Consider the following 21016-nt stretch of genomic DNA (forward strand, 5'->3'; position numbering starts at 1 on the left):
GGTTGATATATCTATCTACCAGATAGAACACTGGAATTGAATGAGATTAGGTAGTTGTTCTGTAATGGAGATAACACAATTCCATTATAACTTTGTCATTCGGTAAAATAATCGATTACTTTGATTTCACTATTATTCAAAATGTATCTATCTGTTAAAAGCAAAAGTAAGAACCGAAGTCTACCATGCCAGCAACACTACTACTTCTAAGCAGCTCCCACAATTGACTGAGGTTAGAATGAAAGTTTGTCTTGTTTTAAGTTCACTTGTATGCACAGATAGGCTAATTGGGAGTGGACCTACAGTTTAAAGTGGGAAATGAACCACTGTGCCTCCACCAGGAATCGAACCCGGCTAGAATGCAAGTGGTTTCTCATACTCAGATGGCAATTGTAGTTGATTGAGGGAAATTGTAGGCTGCAATTGTTTCATCTCTTATCGTCTGATGTCTACATACAAGCAATTTGGTATATTGAGTGTGTTTTTCGTTCATCTACGCAATATGGCAGCAGCCACGAAAATGCAAACTCAAGACAGGCACACAAATTTGGAAGTAGTAAATACTGTATAGATGAATGAACAGGGCAAAATTTAAATTAACACACAAGTATTGCTTTCGAAAATCTTAGCATGCTGTGGAGCAAATTGTGGTTTTGCATTAAAGGGAAGACACGCGAATACCACTACTCACTCGTGCATGCAGTGATCGAAGTGGTAGTTTGTAGCTAGGGTGAAACGAGCCTTGGAAATCGGTCGGGAAGTTGTTTGTTATTGTTTCACATAATGTGTAGGTAGTCACACGTAGTCTGAGAAACAGAAAAGTCACACATACAAGAACCTTGCTTGCAGGCCAAGGATAATAATCCTGGGGAAGTGGCGCTACCAGCTCCTATTTTCCAAAATTTGGCACGTTAGGTATTACACCAGATGTGGCATTTGGGTATGATACATTTTTATTATATTCCTGTGGAGATTCGAACAGTGTTCTCGGCTTGCGAGCCAGCGTAAATCGGCGTTAGCGTCCAATGTTTCGAGCGCATACATTGCTCCCATCATAAGGTAGAGAGCATCCTGCTTAGAGCAATGTATGCACTCCATTAGCTTGAGAAAATCTAAAATAAGAGGAATTCCTATCCCTGTTTTCGTGTTGATATTTCCTGGCAAATAAGAGGCTGTCGCGGTCTATTGCCACGCTATACATTGAAGAAACAATGCTTTCTAACGACCGCCATGTTGGGCAGATTTCAGTTGTATATTGGCATTTGTCTTATTCGTATATTTTCAAGTTAAGAACTTGGATTAAATTATTTATAGTTAATTGTTTTTATAATTCATGTATATATTACGTTTCTTTATATTTTATAATATTATTCACGTATTTTTTTTTTACTTTCTTTTTCGCGTATTTTTGCAACATTTATTCAGAATTTATAGGATCCCAAATAATATATGCAACGTTTTCATTGTTTTTGAAGCACAAGTTAAGTACATTTCTTCTTAATATCGATTTTTGTTCAACAATGTACAAGATTGAAGTAATTTGTCTTCCTTATAAACTAAATATTTATTTAATCATTTTTTTATGTACAAGGACAAGTATGATTTATTTGATAAAATCAGTTTAGTTATTTCTATATAGTTTAATATTGTAATATTATAGCAAAGTATTTCTCCCTCGTTTTCAATAAAATATCGTTTTCCTATTGGCTGTTTATGTTAGGAGTAGGGGAACCACGCTTCGTGTTCTTCGCGATGTAAAAACTTCCACGTTGGCATTTTTAATTGTTGCCAACCTTAACTTTAGCTTACTATCGCTAATTAACATTGATGTGTTATATAAATTATCAGTTTTTCTTGTGTTATTTTATGTGATGAGTTTGTATTGTAAGTTAGAACAATCTGTTATGCTGCACCTCGCGCTTGAGGTAGCAGTTGAAGTCTTGCTTTTAACTGTGAAGGCGGTGCGCGGACTCTCGTGTTAAATAAATTGCTTATGACTGCCTGCGAGCGTGCATGACCCAATAAGTTATAACTTTTAACTTGTGCGAATCAGTATGCACGCGCGCGATTCGTGATTAAAGATTTTGGACATTTTAATTATAAAGTATTTGGAATTTTATTTACTGTCACGTGTCGCAATTCGGTGGTTTCCTTTCTGGAGGAAGGGTGGATCGTCTTAATCCCGATCCCTGGGTGAGAACTGGTGCTCCCAACTGACCAGCCGGAGCAAGGAGCGATGTGTTGCCAATTCGGCATACCCTGGAGTTACGAGTGGTGGCACGTTGCAGCTTTATACTCCGAAGTCGATACCAAAGGTTCATGGACGTCTGCAGGATTTTTTTTTCCAGGGAGGTGCAAGCAAGGTAGTTTTTTTTTCCGGGGCGGGGGGGCAAACAAGGTGCATGTTCCCCCATAACAGTGTTGTCTCCTCAAAAACCATTGCTTTAATTTGAAGTTATCATGTTCATGCAATAATTAACATATATTATTATAGCTAAAATGCAATTGCGCGATATATATAATTTTTGGTTGACTTTCCTTTTCCAGGTGGGTCGTGCCCTTGCCTCTTTTTCGGACATTCATGCAAAGGTTCTATTTTTATTTTGCGTCTACCACTTTATGTTAATCGCGATGATAAAGGATGTGATAGGTGATGGAAGTTGTATAAAGACAAATGACCCATCCATATTTTCTAATCCGACATTAGACTTCGCAGTGTATTACGCTAACTAATTTGCCACGGGATCGGCTTCTTCGTGTTTGTCTGCTCATCAAATGATTGATTAGTTATTCAAACTATATAGGTAGCAAAGCTATATAAAATAACGAAACAGAAAAAAAATCCACTTGACGTCTTGTAGTACTATCATCAACCTACAATTTCATGCTCTCAAATCCACATAGAAAAATTCTTGTGGCATTAGTTTTACGGAATGGCCTTCGGGAATAAAGATCGCCCATTTCCTGGTTCAGCTCGAAACAATTCAGGTGCCTTATCGAAGCTGCTCTTCAGCACGCAGGGTTTCTAACCTACTTCGCCGCAATTCAGTTGTTGTATCTTGTTTAATATGATGTATTGTAGAGCCAACCGCAGATTAAATAGGAGGAAAAAGACTTTTTCCGACGGAAAATAAGTTGGCAATGCTGCGAACACCGGGGCATTCTTGATAAGACACCTGAGGAGGGTCGAGAAAACTTTCCTGAGAAAGCGCAACCCCAGTATCGAAGGTCATGCTACACGTGGATTGGCAACTTTCGGGAGCATGCTGTCTGTCTACACAATTCTACCCAAATACCTGTTTGAAAATGAATCTTCTGCTTGCATTTTATTTTTCAAATGTAGTTCTGACATTGTAGTCATTTTGCAATTATTTTTATTTGTTCTTATTTTGCTTTGCTTTTATGTCACTTTTATAATTAATCGAAACTATGAAGATGGATGATAAATAGATGAAATTGATGAAGAGACACCTAAAAAAGATATTTACAGACCAGGACTCGAACCCGGAACCTAAAGCGGATAGGTTGGGGGGGGGAGACCATCAATAACTCCCGGTCATGAACGGGCTTATAATTTTTGTAATTTCTCAGGAGTATTTTTTGTTCTGTTCATGCATAATGCCTGCTTTCGGAAACTTAATTTATAAGTGACACACTTCGTTCGGTGGGGACAAGCCACGAATTGTTTGAGAGGAGGGACAAATCTCGTTCATATACTAGATACAATCATGGACTATACTTGAAATGGCCTCCCCGATGGCGCAGTGGTTGCGTCGTCGCCTAGTAATCAAGGGGTCCCGGGTTCGATACCCGGTGGAGGCACAAGTGGTTCGGATTCCACTTCAAACTGAAGGTCCAGTCCCGATTAGCCTTACTGTGCATAAAGTGGACTCAAGACACCAAATCAATCAATCATATACTTGAAATGTGACGTGCTAAACACTACTTTCGGAGATCAGATGGACATGGCAATTTTGATATACAAGTTGCACTTTTTCTACTTAGATTATTTATGTCCAAATTTTATCCTAATAGATAATCTCGCAACAACGCAAAATGTTTAAATTGACTCGAATTCACAATGGCTCATATACAGTGTGTTTATAAATGAACGGTGCGGCTTCAAAAATTAATAATAAATCTATTTATTACCTTACACGGGCAAAACTTACACCGTAATCAGCAGCAACTGTCCAAGTTTATATAACTTTATTTAAATTGGTATAAAGATAGAAATCGAGAGGGTGCAATTGCCCCTCTGTACCCCCTTCCAGGTGCTCTTCGCCGTCTGGAAGAAATAGTGCACGAAAGACGTGAAAACTAAATCCATCTTGAGTATCCTTTTGTTTTGCTACTCTTAGATTCTGCAACCTTTCTTTCTATAGTCCAATGTTTGCCTTCCTTACCTCCTAGAATTGATTTCTGTACAAGTTTGAGGGCTAATCTCCCCTGCCCCCTGTGGTTGTGCCACTACACCTTCTTCCGCCATTGTTCCTTTGTGAAATTTCATCGGCTTCAAAATACTACATTTTCTTCAAGAGCATAATATCGTTTAATAACCGGCGATATGATTCGTCTACCCTAAATTTCTGGAATAAAGTATAATAATATAGGGGCATGGAAATCTGGAAGGGGGGCGAGGATGGCCACCTCTCCCCTTTAGAAAACGAATGCCAGCTAAAAGTATATATTTCACACGTATAATTTGATTTGTCATAGTAATTTACATTAATTATTATAATGGGGATGCAGGAATGCGATAATTTCGAATTCAAGTGGTGTTTCTTGAGGGGGCAACACTATTATCGGGTTCATATGCATATGGCATATTTCCCTGCGTCTAAAATATCGACAGATGTCCATGATTAGGGGGGTGCATTTGCCCCCCCCCCTTGCACCCCGTGCGCACGCCTATTGCTACTCATTTCTACACTAGTTGGAAGCTTTATTCAATTTCGAGCCAAAAATGTAATTTAATATCAAATCAGGGTTGTTAAACGTCCAAGAACCCATAAATTCTAGTGGGTTCCGCAACAAGACCGGAAACTTTTTTATCGCACAGTTTAAATTCGGTCCAAGTTGCGTATTCTTTCATTTCAATATGGAACTTAGACCGTCTTTAAATTGATCCGGAAAGAAGGTCCCTGTGCCGTATTTCAATTGATCAGGAAAAAATGTCCCTGGAACGAATTGAAATACATAAAGAGGCTCTTTACAGTCCTGATCCATTTATGTTTGCTAATATTCCCTGCTGAACCGGAATTGAATTGATTTAAAATTCCTGGCCCTTTAACAACCCTGGTTGAAATTCATTTTTTTACAAACAACCATATTTTTCACGGCTATTTCACATTAATCCCATACGATATACTGAGTTATTTTTCGCAATGTTCCAATGAAAGGTAAGAGATTTGGGCTATTCCTTTTTCTTCCTTGATGTTAAATAGATTATATTCGTCACGCGCCTGTAACGTTACTAGCTAATATTTGTGAATTGTTCTTTCCTTGTAACGTTAACATCTACCATACTGAATTTATTTACGTTCTTTATGCAGATGGTATGTACCCAACTGCATTTTGTTCCGTTCCGCTACAGTGGTTTACATTTTGCTACATTCCTATGTAACGTTAGTTAATCATATTGCCTTTCACTTCATTCCGTTATGGAGGATTGCATTCATTACGTTCCTATGTACCGTTATTTACTACCATGTTGCATTTCGTTACGTTCTTGTAACGCTAGTATATACCACAATGCATTTCGTTACTACTTTCCTTGTAACGGTAGTATATACCAAATTGCATATTACGTTATGTTCCAATGTGCTCATTTCGTTCCGTTCCTTTATAACGTTAATATCTACCATAATACATTTTGTTACGTTCTCTGTAACGTCAGTCTATAACATATTGCATTTCGTTACGTTACATGGGTACCAGCAGCTGAACCATACTCTTCCTCCTACAAAATGGAACGTACAGTGTAACGCAAATTGGGTACGTTACGACTCCCTGGTTGCAGTGCCCAATCCGACAATATTGAAATAAGTAAACAATTATTGTGAAACTGTCACTCATCCCCTTAAGAAGCAGGCCCTGGTACAAAATGGAGTATACAAGTACATATCAACTTCATACCCTGTGCAGAAGTGAGATATTCACAGATTATTACAGATATGAAAAATGTTAGCAAACAGGCTACTAACAAACATTATTCATGTAATGCCAATCTCTTGAAACTTGTCATTGCCACATACCAACATAAATTACTGATAATTTTACTATAGCTATAAATAAGCAGTAATTTAGTTCAGAAATCTTGTGAATATAAAGATATAATAATTCATATATCCATGTTCTGTAAAGTAAATGCCTATATACACAATTTATTGTTTTAAGACAAAATCCTTTGCAGTAACCTGTTGTAATGTTACATATTATTTAGTTAATGAACAATTCATGTTCTTCAAGAAACACTTACTACTTTGTTGTTCTTTTTATTTTATATTGGATTGGTACAGTATTGATTGTACAATGAAATGTAACAAGGTGAGAGCACTTACATGTGGTATGTGTCCTTTCAAACGACTTTCACATGCTGACCTCCTTAAGGAACTTAGTGAAAGGTGAAAAAAGATTAAATAGGTTAAAAGATAAAAAAGAGAACAAACATCTTGTCTCCTGTTGTTGGTTTACAAGGTCGACTGGCCATGTGCGAATGCTGCCATCTGATTTTTGATCAGTTATTGGTAAATTATTGGTATTACCAAAAATTCATATTCGGGCATTCCTGCTTGATTTTGAACCCACAAAAGTTGACTTATTGTTTCTCCATTTCAGATATATCTGCATCAGTGTCAGACGAGAGAAAGTCTAAGAAGACCGCAAGCCAATTAGAGAGAGAACTGTCACTTGAATTACCACAGTTCATGCACACTGAAGTTTGTTACACGATCAAAAGGCTTTTGGCAGCTGACTTGAAAACCCTGTATGTCGGAACTGGAGAAAATGAGATCGAGATAGAACATAATCCCTTTCACAAGGACTGGAAGTGTCTTCCTCATCCATTGAAAGGAGGAATGCAAGTCACTGAGTATCTCACATTTAACTGGTGAGTTTAAGGTACTGTTAGAGATTGCATGAGATTGAGTGGTCAGTGGGGATATCATTATCAGTTTATTATACAATATTCTTTTGCCAATATTTATGTTTGTGGTGGGTTTTTTAAATTAGTGGTTGAAGTAGATTTTATTTTTTGTCCAACTGAATCTCCTGGTTGCTATTTTTGGCTGCTGTGTAATTTAGAACTCCAGGCATAAAACATGTTTTACATCAAGTGATTGGTATGCAGTACTTGCAATTTTATTATTTTTTTCTAGCTGATCATTCATTCATGAGTTTTTGTGGACTTTTAGCTACTGTTTTACATTTTGTATTGAAGGGGAATGTTAAGCCTATAAATTTCTAAAGGGTGGGCCAAGTTAAACCAAACCTGACATGGGAGAAGATATTCGATGTAGCAACACGCAATAATAATAATATTTCGTTTTCAAAGAAGGAAGCTGTGACATTGACATTGACCTGACCTTGATCGTAAATGGAGAGAGGGAAAGGCATGGGGAGGAGGTAAACCTACACGTATGAAGGCAACAATCGAGGTAAAGCTAATCACCAGTGTAGACACAAAAATGCAGCTGACGAAGGAGGCCAGGATATTCATCGTAATGGAATGGCCTGTATTACTCACAGAGCAGATCAGTGAAAGAAGTACAAGAAAAATTCCATGCCAAATTCAACAGGACACCACCTGCCAACCCATCCATACACGAACTCTTAAAAAAGTGTAAGGCAACAGGATCCATGGTTGATAAGAAGCATGAATACCCACGTTTGAAAAGGACCATGGCGAAGGAGGAAGATATTCGCCAGTGGATGTTGCAGAGTCCCACTAAGTCCACGAGGCAGCTGGAGTGGCGCGAACAACATGCCGGCGTATCCTGGAGGATCTTAACCTGAAGCCATACAATATCATGGCTTTGCAACAATTAAAGCCTGCAGACCATGCTAGACGTGTACAGTACTGCACATGGCTACTGCAGGAAATCGAAAGTGGCTTTCTCGATCCAAACCTTTACTTCATGACGGACAAGGCATGGTTTCACCTCAGTGGCTACGTTAATTCGCAAAATACGTGGTACTGGTCTGTCGACAATCCACGAGAAGTATTCGAGCTACCGCTGCATGATGCAAAGATTGGAGTGTGGTGCGCTGTGTCGGCAACGAGCATCATTGGACCAATTTTCTTCCAAGACACAGTGAACTCAGCACGTTACATCGCCGACATCTTCGAGCCCTTCGCACCTCAATTGACGCCACACATCCGGCAGGACGGCGCAACAGCACATGCCTCCTTGAAGGCAGTGCATTCTGTTTTCACACCTGACAGAACAGCTATGGCCTCCACGGTCCACTGATCTATCCGTTGTGATTTTTATTTGTGGTGCAACCTGAAGGGCAAGGTGTACCACAACAATCCACGAACTATTGACGCACTGAAAGAGAACATACGCAACGCCATCGCCGACATCCAACGGAACGAGTTACAGTAAGTTGCACTGAACGCGATCCATCGGTCCACCCTGTGCCTGGACCATGGTGATAATATTTCCAGTAGTACCTGTAGAGACGGAGAAATGCATGTGAGTAGGCTTCTGTCTGTGATCTACTTGTATAAAAATATAAAATGAAATAGCCTTGCAGTTCATATGTTCATTACTTGGTTGGGTTCGGTTTATGTTGGCCCACCTTGTAGAACCAAGATAGCATAAGCAGGTAGAATAAACCAACAAATGTACTGAGTGTTTCGAAAGTTGCACAGCCCTAGCTTTGATCAGTTATAATAGTTTAATAATATTGTCTTCTGTACATTCCATTTGAACTGGTGTCATGGAAAATGGCTTGCACAGTGGCATAATGTAAGTAACGTTGCCAGATGCAACAAAATATACAGTCAAAAGTAAAATCTCAAGGCAAAATTATGATTTACGATTCAGTCCGTATTGCCATAAATGTCAACATCTGTGGATTGAATTTTGGACTACCAGTGTCGCTAACTAACATGAATGAATGAATTGAAGGTTTGTGGGTGCATCAGCACTTAGGCTATTTTGAACACATCACATTATATGGGGCCCAGCCCCTTACCATACCCAAAATAAACACATGTCTGGGGACTAAAATATTCTTACCTTAGTTAAAAGCTGAAGCTGTAAAAGGGCATTCAGCACATACAAGAACAAACACAGGACATTTTACTTTGATAAGCTTACTTTTCATTTTTCCGAGCAAATTTTCTTCTGATTGTTGCACGGAAAAATGAAAAGTAAGCTTATTAGAGTAAATTACCTATTCCGCGTAACCGCCAAACAGATATCTTTAGATACAATGTAAACACAGGACAACACACGCACAGTCCTACAGAGGATTAGTAGGTCCAGATGCGAGAGCCTCGTTGGCCTGCAAGAAGCAGTTACCAGGGTGTAGAGTGCCACACACGTAAATTTGCCGTTGCGTAGAAACGAATTTTCGTTTCGTCTCCCTCTCTCTTAGCATCACGTGTTCTACCCTGCTCGAAAACCTTCGCTATTGTTGCCATATTGTCATTCCATTCCTGGACACACTCGCGCAAACTTCATTGAAAACAATTGAACAGCGCTCCAGCTCGCGGTTCCCACCGGTCAGCAGGGACGGCAATGTGGCAATATAGCACGGCGTAGTCGTTGCTTCTTTTATGCAGTGCATGTTCATTGGCTAGCTAGTAACTAGTGTTGCCAACTGTAATAATGAAGCACTATTTCTGTCACGGAAGGGGAAAGCAGGTTAAGTGGCGGTGAGTTTTGTTGGATTGGAAGCACCATATTTTTATTTTATACTAAGTATTTGACCGGTTTGACGTTGTGTGCGTGTATTGCGTGTGTGTATGTAAAAGTGTGTGTTTGCTAATGAACGTTAAATTCCATAATGCCTCCAGTTCTGTCGAAGTTGAAATCAAAAACCTTGCATAGCCAAGCTCGGGAAATTCTAAGCAATTCAACTCTGGCTCCGGCAGGTGTTCTTGTAGAAATTGCATAGAGGAGGCTGTCATTTTTGCTGCTTAATGCGATACATATTGTTTTCTGTGTTAAAATTGCCATGCTTTGATGGGTGACCAAGTTCATAGCAGGGCCGGCGGAAGGGGAGGGCGAACCGAGCGGCAAAATTTGAAGAGAAGAAAAAATAAGCCTATTGAAAACTGTGATCGAGCGAGATATTCTTTTGCGCTGAATACTATTGAAATAGCATAAGAAGAAGTCTCATTATTTATTTTATATTTGATGTTTTAGTTAGGAATATATTGATTTTCAATTTTCCGTTGCTGCGTAATGACCGGGGGGGGGGGGGGGGGTCGAAATAGAGCGGCATCTACTGCCACCTCCCAGGGAGGCAAAATGACTAGCGCCGGCCCTGGTTCATAACAAAAGAAAAAGCCGCGCAGCTTATCATCTAGTGGCAGTATATGTACTTGTTATTGTTGTCGAAGCCGGCATCCTTTGTAAATGTACAACAAAGGCAACCGACTGTCGCAGATCTCAGAGAGGAAATAATAATACTGTTTGAGGAGGAGTGTTATGGTGCAATTGTAGCGGTTTAACACGTTGGCATGTTATTATCTGCCGTTGCAGTTCCATACCAGTGTATACGGGTTTTGGGAGTGAAAAGTTAGAACGCCACCAGTGCATTAATGCAATGAAAAATAATATATACGTATATATTTTTTTAATTTTGTTTGAAATCACTCAAATAAGGAATCGTATGAAGAAGTCTTCTTTGCAGAATTTTTGGTAATTGTACTTATGTGTTAGTTCATATTTTGCGAATTTTTAGTCCATATGTATGTAGCTACATACAAAGCCACTTGTTAGTACATATTAATCCTAGTCCTGGTATAATGCATGACGTTTAAAACTCAACGTTAGATAGACCTGAATTCTCTAATTTTATTGTTGTACGTAACAGCTGTGCATCGGCGCACCGCAGCGATTTTTCTATCTTCTCCATTAGCAACACTGCTTCTTTAGTTCTGTCGCGCATTGCACGGCAGAATTATCTGCGCTGGACTCTACTACATGGATGTGACGTTGACATTTGGGTGCCTTACCAGAAGGTCACCCCTTACATGTCCTCGGTAACTAACATTACATGCCACTAAAATGTCACTTTTTCAAGTCTTCCATAAAAATCGTTATTCCTAAATCCATTAAGAATTACACATAACCTCCCTTGGTCACAAACACCAATTAGTATATGAGCAGTTTAGGAAACTGCAATGACTTCTCATCACTTTTTTCTATGAAATTAGCATTCTGCGAAAAAAAAAAATAATCAGACTTCAGTCATTCATTAATTTCTTGTGCACTGATCAAAATTATTTGAAGACATCTCAGTGGACAAGGCTTCAAAATGAAGAAAATGCAGTCTCTTGTGAGTTTTGAAACATTCTGTAGTTTGCATTTATCAATAATTTGTTCTTAAAGCAATATTGTCCCACAGCATTTAAGTTTTAGTTTAATAAATTGTGAAACCAAGGAATGCTTGTTATTAGTTGTCATTGAATTCAGCGTTGTATAAAGTGGTTACCTGGAGGAAACTCTGGTCGGTAAAGGTGGCCAGGGGCATGGTGCTGATCACATCACCCCACCTTCGGCTGTGATCAAGAAAGTGTGGGATCCTAACCCCACATGCCCTATATGCCTTCATGGCATGGTGCATATCACAGGGAAGCGCTTTACCTTTTAGTTGTCGTTGGATTATTGTACGTCGAATTGGTCAGGTGTTGATCCTTGACCTCTCAGATTTTGGTCCTTTGTGGTAAACTGGTGTGGTTGCTATTATTAAGAAACCTGCTATATAAGTTTTGGTTATTTTTTTCTGATTAATAAGTATTTTTTTAAAAGAAATCAAACAAGTATGTCTCAAGAGCAAATCAAACTTGGATGATGAAACAGCTTTTATTTTTAAGATAAAAGTTAATACAGTGGAACCTTGATTTTATGTTTTTCAGGGGACCAATGTAAAAAACTTAAAATGTGGGAAAATGTAAAATGGAGGGAGGGGAATTTTATAACATTCTATTGGGAGGGACCATGAAGATTGAATGTCTAAAGCAGGAAAACATGATATCCAGGAATGTAAAATAAGGTTTTCTCTGTAATACATAGTATCTGGTCAAGACCAGATGTTCAATGTTGTCAACATTCAAAGTTCAATAGCACAAAACAACCCCAGTCACACTTTCTCATGTCATTTATTTTAAGTTTCCACATGTCTTCTAGACCCTATTTGAATTTGATAATTGTGTGCTTCCACATAAGGGAGAAATATAATTTTGATATTTGCATGTAGCATGTCCCATATTTTGCAGTTGTGAGTAAACCCGTTTTCTGCCACTTCATATTATACAGCTTCCATTCTGAAATGTGGTTTCGTGTTGGTTAACAATTTACAAATGAAGGGCTCGGGTGTAAAATATTGTAAGTGACATTTTGGTCATTTTTGAGTTACAAAGTGAAAAGAGCCATATTTTGCACCCCAGCCCTTCAAATATCTTCCAAGTGAATATCATCTCATCCAACCTAGTATTCTACATCTTTCAATGGAACATTCAGAAATGAAGAAATTGCCTTCACACGCAATTTTTTTTATTTTTTTATGTAAATTAAGACACACACTCCGTAACAACAGTTCAGAATTTTAACAACCCCCTTTTTTTTACAATAAAATTATTTATGGTAATTTTCACTTCAAATTAAACTTTCCACCATTCTAGAAATATTATCACACTGCAGTGTGTGAATAGGTGAAATAGATGCAATGACACTTCACCACATATTAATGTACAAAATGTTTTTATTAAATTATCATGTATGTTAGTATGAAATGAGACATACATATTTGTGCATTGTAGTCTGTTAACACGGCACGTGACTTCGACAACAGCTTTGCCTTGCAGAACCATCCACAAGTGCAGATCTCTAGCTGGAAAAGCGATATCCTGCACACAAAAGTAGCTGGGTTACATTGGTTGCAGTGACAACTGCTTTTGCTGCGTGATTTAGCCTTTCCGTGACAAGATCTAGGGAGAGGTAAAGGAATCTACTGCACTTAGCTTTCGAGGAGTTAAACTGAGTGCATATTGTTACCCATGTTATTTCCTTAAGTGCAGTTTTAAGAGAAATTGATAGGTTCCGTCAGCTGGTGTTGTACTGTTGACTGCAGATCCTGGATTGTTGGCACATTGGATGTACTCGCATCCGCCGCTGCCGATTCCGATGTCGTGGATGTCCCGCTTAGGTATTCTGTTTGTGCTATTGATGCTATGGTCGGTGCATGTTGACGAAGTTGTGCTGCTATCTGCAGTTGTCCCATCAGATTCAGGGTCGTTTCTCTTTGCCTGGCTATGGCTGGAACCTGGGTCACTGTACCTTGCAGGATTTCCACCACCTTGTCCAGAGGATCCTGTGATTTGCTCTCTGAAATAGAAGATGTGACGTCTGTTTCTCAAAGTGTCTTGGTTCTTCGTGCAATAGTATCAGATGGGATGATTCGTGGTGATGAATATTGGTATTCTGTGAACGGTATTGGGCTCTTTATATTAACAAGCACTTGACATAGAGTTCCTTCCAACAATAGCTTGAAAGTCTCAGCTATGTCACTTGTTATCAGCTGTTCTTCTCTGTAGAGTATGTCAGTTCACGCAATTCTGAAATGTGAATTGGGAAGAATTGGGAATCTCTCTCCCACATTGAACAGTCACAGTAGCGGTCTTATGAATGAACCTTTTTCTGTATCGGATGGACCTTCCAACACTATGCAATTGTGTTTGTTCATGGGATGCAGGTTGAACATGATGTTGTTGAAAGTCAGATTGAATTCTTCCGTCATCATGTTCTGATATGTGAGAAATGTGTGGATGGATGTTGGATCCTCCTCTTGTGGTTTCTTTAATTTTATCTTTCAGCGGTTGGTGCTTTTGATATAATATGCAATTTTGTACGATTGATACTATAACGGGCAGATGAAGATACTTGGCCATGATGGGTTTCATCTCACGGTGTATATCAGGTCCGGTATTTGAGGATCATCGCTTGCCAAGTGTAATGGTTTTTTGTATATATATTACAACAGGTTGTTAAAATTTTGGACTCTTTAAAATTTTATGATGAAAAAATCATGCTGCAGTGTTGGTGCAAGAACTCTTCAGAAAGCGTCGATCCTGCTTGTTGTTTGGGACATGCAATAGTAGTGTGTAATTCCGGTGTAGTTTTTCTCGTGAACACAGATGAATGTTTGTGTCATGGGTGTTCGATGTGCCAGTATCGCCATGTCGCTTTTGATGTTTGATACGTTTGTCCCGTCGTGCAGTGGCCTGAAGACTCCCATGATTCATTTCTTCATTCATTGTAATCTGGCGTACATGTCCCACTGTTCACAATCATAGAAGGTTGCCTGATTTTGTTGGGTAAAATGGTGGACGAATCTGTCTGGTCTGCAGACGAGTCTCCAGTAGTTTGATCTGTGAATTTGGTTGAAAGGGTACTGTGTCCCCCGTACTGCTCAAGGAGGTTCATGTTCTGTATCTGTTGCTCGAGAGTCATCGTTATGTCCGGTAACCAGATCACATGTAGGTTGTCCCACAGATGACCTAGTTGCCATGCAACTGTCGTACTTTTGAACGGGGTCCTTGTATGAGTCTATGCTAGGACTGGTTCTTCCGTCACTGGATGCTGTGTTAGTTCAGTCGCTCCCTGCCATCTGCCTTGGAGCAGTATGCGACAGTGCTTTAGGTCGTGTAGTTTGTTTTGTTTATTTTCACTCCGCAATAGAAAAAATAATTTAGACATGCCACTGACCTGCAGTCTCTGGTTCGCTTTTATTTCGAGGAGAATAGGATGGTGATGATGATGATGCTTGCTCTTCTCTCGGGGTTGAAGATTGATCTACATGAGATCTCTTGGTTTCTGGCTCTTTCCTCTTCCCATGCTGCTGTAACTATGTATAGGCAGCGATCCAACGTGACTGACCCTTCGTGGTCACTGTGTCTTTAGCACAGCAGACTAAACGTGTTTATGATTTAGTGTGGATTTTGTAAGGATCCTCATTTTCTCGTTGTAAAGACTAAGATAAGAAGGAGTTGTACATTGTGGGTATCCTACCAAATCACTAAGAATCAGTGCTAGTAAAAGAAGTTAAGAAATCTGGTAAGTGCTACAATGTGAATTTTAAACATCCATGGAAAGAGGAAAGAAGCATTTTGTCTCTGAAACAGATAAAAACATACCTCAGGAATGCAATTTCACAATATGGACTTTTTCGTTAGCAAATATTGCAATTTAGAAAGAACTGTTACTTCAGTTAATTAAGAAGTAGCTGTTTCACAAGGACATCACTGACAGGTTTGTGGCCTTAAAAGACAGAAGGATCGATTTGAAATGCCAGAAATATGTGAGTTCCATTGTTAAAATAAGTATGCTTAACTATTGCTCTAATTTTCTCTATAATCTAATTTTTCCTACTAGCCCTTTACCTAACTTCAGAGCCACCAGCCGCCACTGTCACACCCTTGAATGGAAATTCTAAGTAACTCCATGTTTTATAACACCATTAAGCCTTGTTTCCATGATATGAAAAACTCAATATGCTGACCAAGCCAGAAATTTATTTTATTAAAAACATAAACTAACTAAACGTTACGTTTAGTTTATGTTTTTAATAAAATAAATTTCTGCCTTGGTCAGCATATTGAGTTTTTCGCTCCATGTTTTTCAAATGCAGGTTCCCACTTAAGACTTTGTGCAGAAACCTACACAATCCTTGTTTTTTTTTTGTTTTTTTTAGTCTTTCATTTGGGAAAGAAGTTCCAATGGAAGATGTTATTTTTGCTCCATGGAAGTGCGATAATTGTGAGATCACTGTATGCCTTGCTCCAATTGAACGACTTGAACATATGGAATGGTGCAAGCCACAGAAATCAGAAGGTAAAATTCTTATTGTGAATTTATTCCACGAGCTAAGATGTGATGTAAGATTAGGTGATGTTGAGATATTTCCATGTTTTTTATATTTTACTTTTCTTCATTTCCTCAAAACTCAATTTTAGCAACTTGGGTATTTTATATGAATGTTTTATTTCATTTGTAAAACCGTGGTCGTTTTCGAACCTTCCAGCCTGGGTATTCTAGCCATCACAAAGATTTTTCTGTGCTGCCTGAAGTCAAGATCAAGTTTTCTCCAATAGAGAGCAGCCATCTGTGGCAGAGTGGTTTGCACTTCATGCTCTAGTGTTAGGGGTCAAATCCCAACCTGGACATGGGTGTTCTTTGTGAGTGTCCCTTCATCAATTTCGTCACTCATCCTCATTGTTGCAATTAGTCAAAGGTGGCAGAAAAGGATGTTAAATAACAAATCTACTCAAATTTCTCCACTAGACACACTCAATTCCAACCCTTGCAGAGCAGACGTTGGACATGCACCTATGCACATTTGCCCTGGTAGTGAGTTGATATTTATTATTATTGTTATTCTGTGTATATTTGAAGTAATGTTTATTACAAATTTATAGTCACTCGAACCTCACTCAGTTTTAGTTGCATTATAATAAATTATAATAAAAAGAAAATCTGCAAAACATATGCCATTTAGAAATAATGGATAACTTCCAATGTAGCGGCAAGACACTGCAAAATACATTTCCGCTCATGTAGCTCCTCCCCCTTGAATATGTCATTTAATAAAAGACTCAGTCAAAATGGGACACTTCTATGACATTATGCAGACAGACCTGTACTAGGTTAAATTACAAACTGGCCAAATTACTAATTGCAACACACTGGGATGTTGAGAATCATTTGTGTACACATTACAACAGAATCATCATTTAAGAAAAAAATATAACTTGTATGCACATGGCAGATTCTTCAGTAGTCATATGTGTGTGTGTGTGTGTGTGTGTGTGTATATATATATATATATATATATATATATATATATATATATATATATATATATATATATATATATATATATTTTGGGTGTGTGTAGTTCCCAGCATTGCCTTTGTACCTTCCGTAGAAAACATACAAGTGGGAAAAAGAAAGAATGCAGATCCAGAAATATATGAAGGGGAAGGAGGGAGTGGTAGCATGAACAGAGAGGAATGTGAGATAGAAATGGGAAGATACCGGGACTGAAAAAGAGGGAGAGAGAGAGAGAGAGAAAACATGTTCACATAACAATAACTCACATAATGACTACTATACCTGCCCATTCTAATTTATCAACATTTGCTCCTGCCCACCCCTGAGGTCTAAATACTTAAATCACAAACCTTTGGACTGTTACTTCATCTGCTTTAGAAGTGTCGTTGGAAGGAGCAGACAGGTTGGCTGTCAGCGCTATTAGGTGAGTAGGAGCAGAAATGCTTTCAATAACAAGCTAACTGTCTAAGTGCCCAGGCTGGAATGGTTCTATTTGGTATGGTCAATAAATAACTGGAATAAATGTTGTAAGGACTTACCTTTTAATACTGGTCTGTATACTCCCCTGCATTGCTTCACCAGATTTTTGTTGCTCCTGTCCCAGAAATCCTGTGGCTGCTGTGAGCACCAATGGAAGACCGCCTGCAGTTGTGCATCCGAGGCAAAGGGGATTCCACGTAGGGCACCTTTCAGTGGGCTAAACACATGAAAGTCACATAGGAATAGGTCAGGGTTGTAGGGGGGATGATCTAAGCATTCCCAACCCATTTGTGCGATCATGTCGATAGTGTGTCCAGCAACGTGGGAACGTGAATTGTCTTGCAGTAGGATGACACCTCGTGACAAGAAGCTGCGCCGCTTGCGCCTGATTGCAGGTCTCACCTAGTTTCGTTCATTTTCTCACCCTGCTGGAGGAAGCGACCGAGAAGTGGACCACGATCATCAAAGAAAAATGTGAACATCACCTTGGGAACAAAGTCGACTTGTCTGCTTTTCTTGTATCGCAGGGACGAGGGGTGTTTCCACTCCTTCCTGTCGTGTTTACTCTTTGGCGTATACTGGCTGAGCAAGATCTCGTCCATTGCCACAATGCGCTGTAGGAAATTCTCGCCCTCTGTCGAGTAACGTAGGAAATGCATGAGAGACTTCCCCATTTGTGTAGCCTTTTGCTCCTCTGTGAACGTCTTTGGCACCCAGACTGCACACACGTTCCGGTATTGAAGGTGTTCATGAACAATAGTGTTATGCTGTTCGGTTGCAATCTGGTTCAGACTAATCCCCCGACACTCCCGTATGAGGTCATCAACAGCAGAAATGGACTCATCCATAATGGCACATTTAGGGCACCCACAACACACTGCAGCAGACACTGTTGTGCGTCCTGCTCGAAACCAACCTGTCCACTGTTCGGGACATGCACTCACCACCACACACAGCAGTCATATGCTCATAAATGTTCCCTGGTGTGTTGTCTTCTGCCATCAAAAACTGTATCACGGATCGCTGAGCCTCCTTTGTGTCACCTGACACTGTGAATGCCATGACTCACTTCACTGAATGATTGACTGGCGCCTTGGAGGCAAATTGGACATACACAACCTCCCTTCCTTGCTATCACCTAGCGACGTGATCTGGAACTCTTCTCGCAGACATATGGCGTACCCCAGTCTGACCTACATATCCCATAAGTTTCATCGCTCTGTCACTTTATTTAGCTTTTTCACGGCATTAATCTGGTTATTTATTGACCGTACCAAATAGATGGCTATGGTAAAACCATATTTGTTTTCTTCACTCTTCATGTGTCTTAATCTCTCATTTTCACGTACTACACAGTAATCAAATGTGAATATACAGGGTAAACATAAACAATTGCAGCAATGCAAAAAAATACTGCAAGCTTTGTATTCAATATATCATTGCAGTTAGTCTGCAAACACATAGATAAACTCACTAAGTTGTTTATAAATCCTATAAGTGCTCACTCTATGTGTGTGTGTGTTTTCCAATTACTTCCTTATTATTGACCAATAATGGCATAGTATATCATTTTAATAAATTTACCAACAATTGTTTTATCTTTGTAAATTTCTAAATATCCATTTTTTTTCTGAGAGTAAACTGAGTACCATATTTAGTGTCTTGGTTATGTTGAAGACTGTTGATTCAGATGTGTTTCATATGCATAACATCCTTAGAAAGACACGTGTGAATTGTGTTAAAACACTCAGAAAATATAGAACTTCTAGCCACTTTATGTGCTTGTGTCCAACCCTGGCAATGGCAATACACTTAAACAACATATACCAGGTTAAAAAAGAAACAAGAAAGAAAAAAATGATGTATTGGCGTATTTAATGTAAATTTTGATTCCTTCTGTTATCCTTCTTTCTTACCTCTTTTATTTATCCTACTTGTATGTACAGACTTAATATATGATGAGGGTGAAGCTCCATGGTAACATTAATGTATTTTTTTCAGGGAGGCACTTCTTGGAAGAGCTGAAATGTCATCTGCACTTCTATTAGTCACAAATCCATCTTTTCTTGCATGTTACACATTTATAAATTACAATAACAACAAATAAATAACTATTGTTAGTTGTAGATGTTTCAAGCCAGAGTAACTCTCCCCTAATCCTCTCACCCTACATGCTACTGTGATAATCATGGAAAATCCATGTTAAGTAATAAAACCTAAAACATATTCAGTTCACATAATTATTATTTTATTTTTTTCAGATGCACCTGCCAATGAGAATCAGGATAGCTCCTTTGTAAGAAAACCAAATTCCCAGGCTTACGAGTGTTCTGAATGTGGAAAGACATTGTATTTGACACCTACAGAAATCCTCAGACACAAGAAGCAGCATACTGTAAAGTAAAGTGAGAAATAAATTATTTTTTATATGAAGCCTTGTTCGTTTACTTGCAACTACTGAGTTCACAATACGTATTCAAAATTGTATTTAAAAAAAAGAGTCAAGTGCATAATTTAAATTACGAAATTATATATTTTGTGTGTGTGAGAAAGAGAGAAAGTGAGTGAGTTAGTTATATGTTTATCTACACATTTCTTTCACATGCCAGGCATGGGTCTAGGCATCCTCACTGGGAATAGGGAAGTACATTTGTTTCCTTTTCCTCAGAACTCTTTCTGAACTGTAGCAGATTATAGAGTGAAGGATGGCACTTTTTTAAGCAGGATTAAAATTATGGCCAAATTTTTCAGGTTTAATATAGCCTACCTGCTGAATTTATTTTATATACTTATCTAGACAGCCAATACCACTGTTTTCCGATACTGACACAGATTCCTAACGATACCGATACTGATATTTGTATAATTTCAGTATAAAATAACAAAGGCTAGTTACTGAGTCATACTAACTCTATGTAGAAATACAGGGTGTCCGGAATGGGACTGACAGTTTTTAAAAGTTTGTGGTTTTAATATGGATAGAAGTAGATAAAAAGAAAAGCAAGAATTTTGAAGATAAACTCACCAAGTGTTATTGGTAGCAGTTACAACTCAGCACAGCTCAGTATAGCTCCACATGAGTTCCTTTTGTGATAAAGAAGATGTCCAACCTGAATTCAATTTTTCTGCATGTATTCTTTATCATCAGAGGCGTGACAGAAGCAATCGCATTCCTAATTCGGTCCTGCAGTTCTTGTAGGTTTCGTACCTTTTGGGCCAGAATATACAATGTCTTTCACATAATCCCAGAGAAAAAAGTCCAGAGGGGTAACATCAAGCGAGCATGGTGGAGGAAATTGGCCCATCACGGCCTATCCAACGATCAGGAAATTCTTATCAAGATACTCCTCACTTGTAGGCTCCAATGTGGCGGGGCACGATCTAGTTGGAATATTAGGCTCAGTCAAGAAATAACGAGGCAGAGAATATTACACCAAAACTATGGCAGTTAGAAATGGATCGAT

The 21016-nt window shown here is 38.8% G+C and overlaps 1 protein-coding gene across 2 annotated transcripts in view; it reads left to right on the forward strand.

Moving 5' to 3' along the window:
- The window catches only part of LOC145984985 (putative ATP-dependent RNA helicase DHX34), a 149326-nt gene extending 129370 nt beyond the window's left edge, over positions 1-19956 (forward strand). For both annotated transcript variants that reach the window (XM_083118463.1, XM_083118464.1), the window contains 3 exons: positions 6841-7111; positions 15934-16073; positions 19814-19956. In XM_083118463.1, the coding sequence (XP_082974589.1) occupies positions 6841-7111; positions 15934-16073; positions 19814-19956 (554 nt within the window). The remainder of the gene's footprint in view (positions 1-6840; positions 7112-15933; positions 16074-19813) is intronic.
- The last annotated feature ends 1060 nt before the right edge of the window (positions 19957-21016 follow it).

Source organism: Lepisma saccharinum, chromosome 3 (assembly GCF_977018435.1).
Source record: "Lepisma saccharinum chromosome 3, izLepSacc3.1, whole genome shotgun sequence".
Classification (NCBI taxonomy): domain Eukaryota; kingdom Metazoa; phylum Arthropoda; class Insecta; order Zygentoma; family Lepismatidae; genus Lepisma; species Lepisma saccharinum.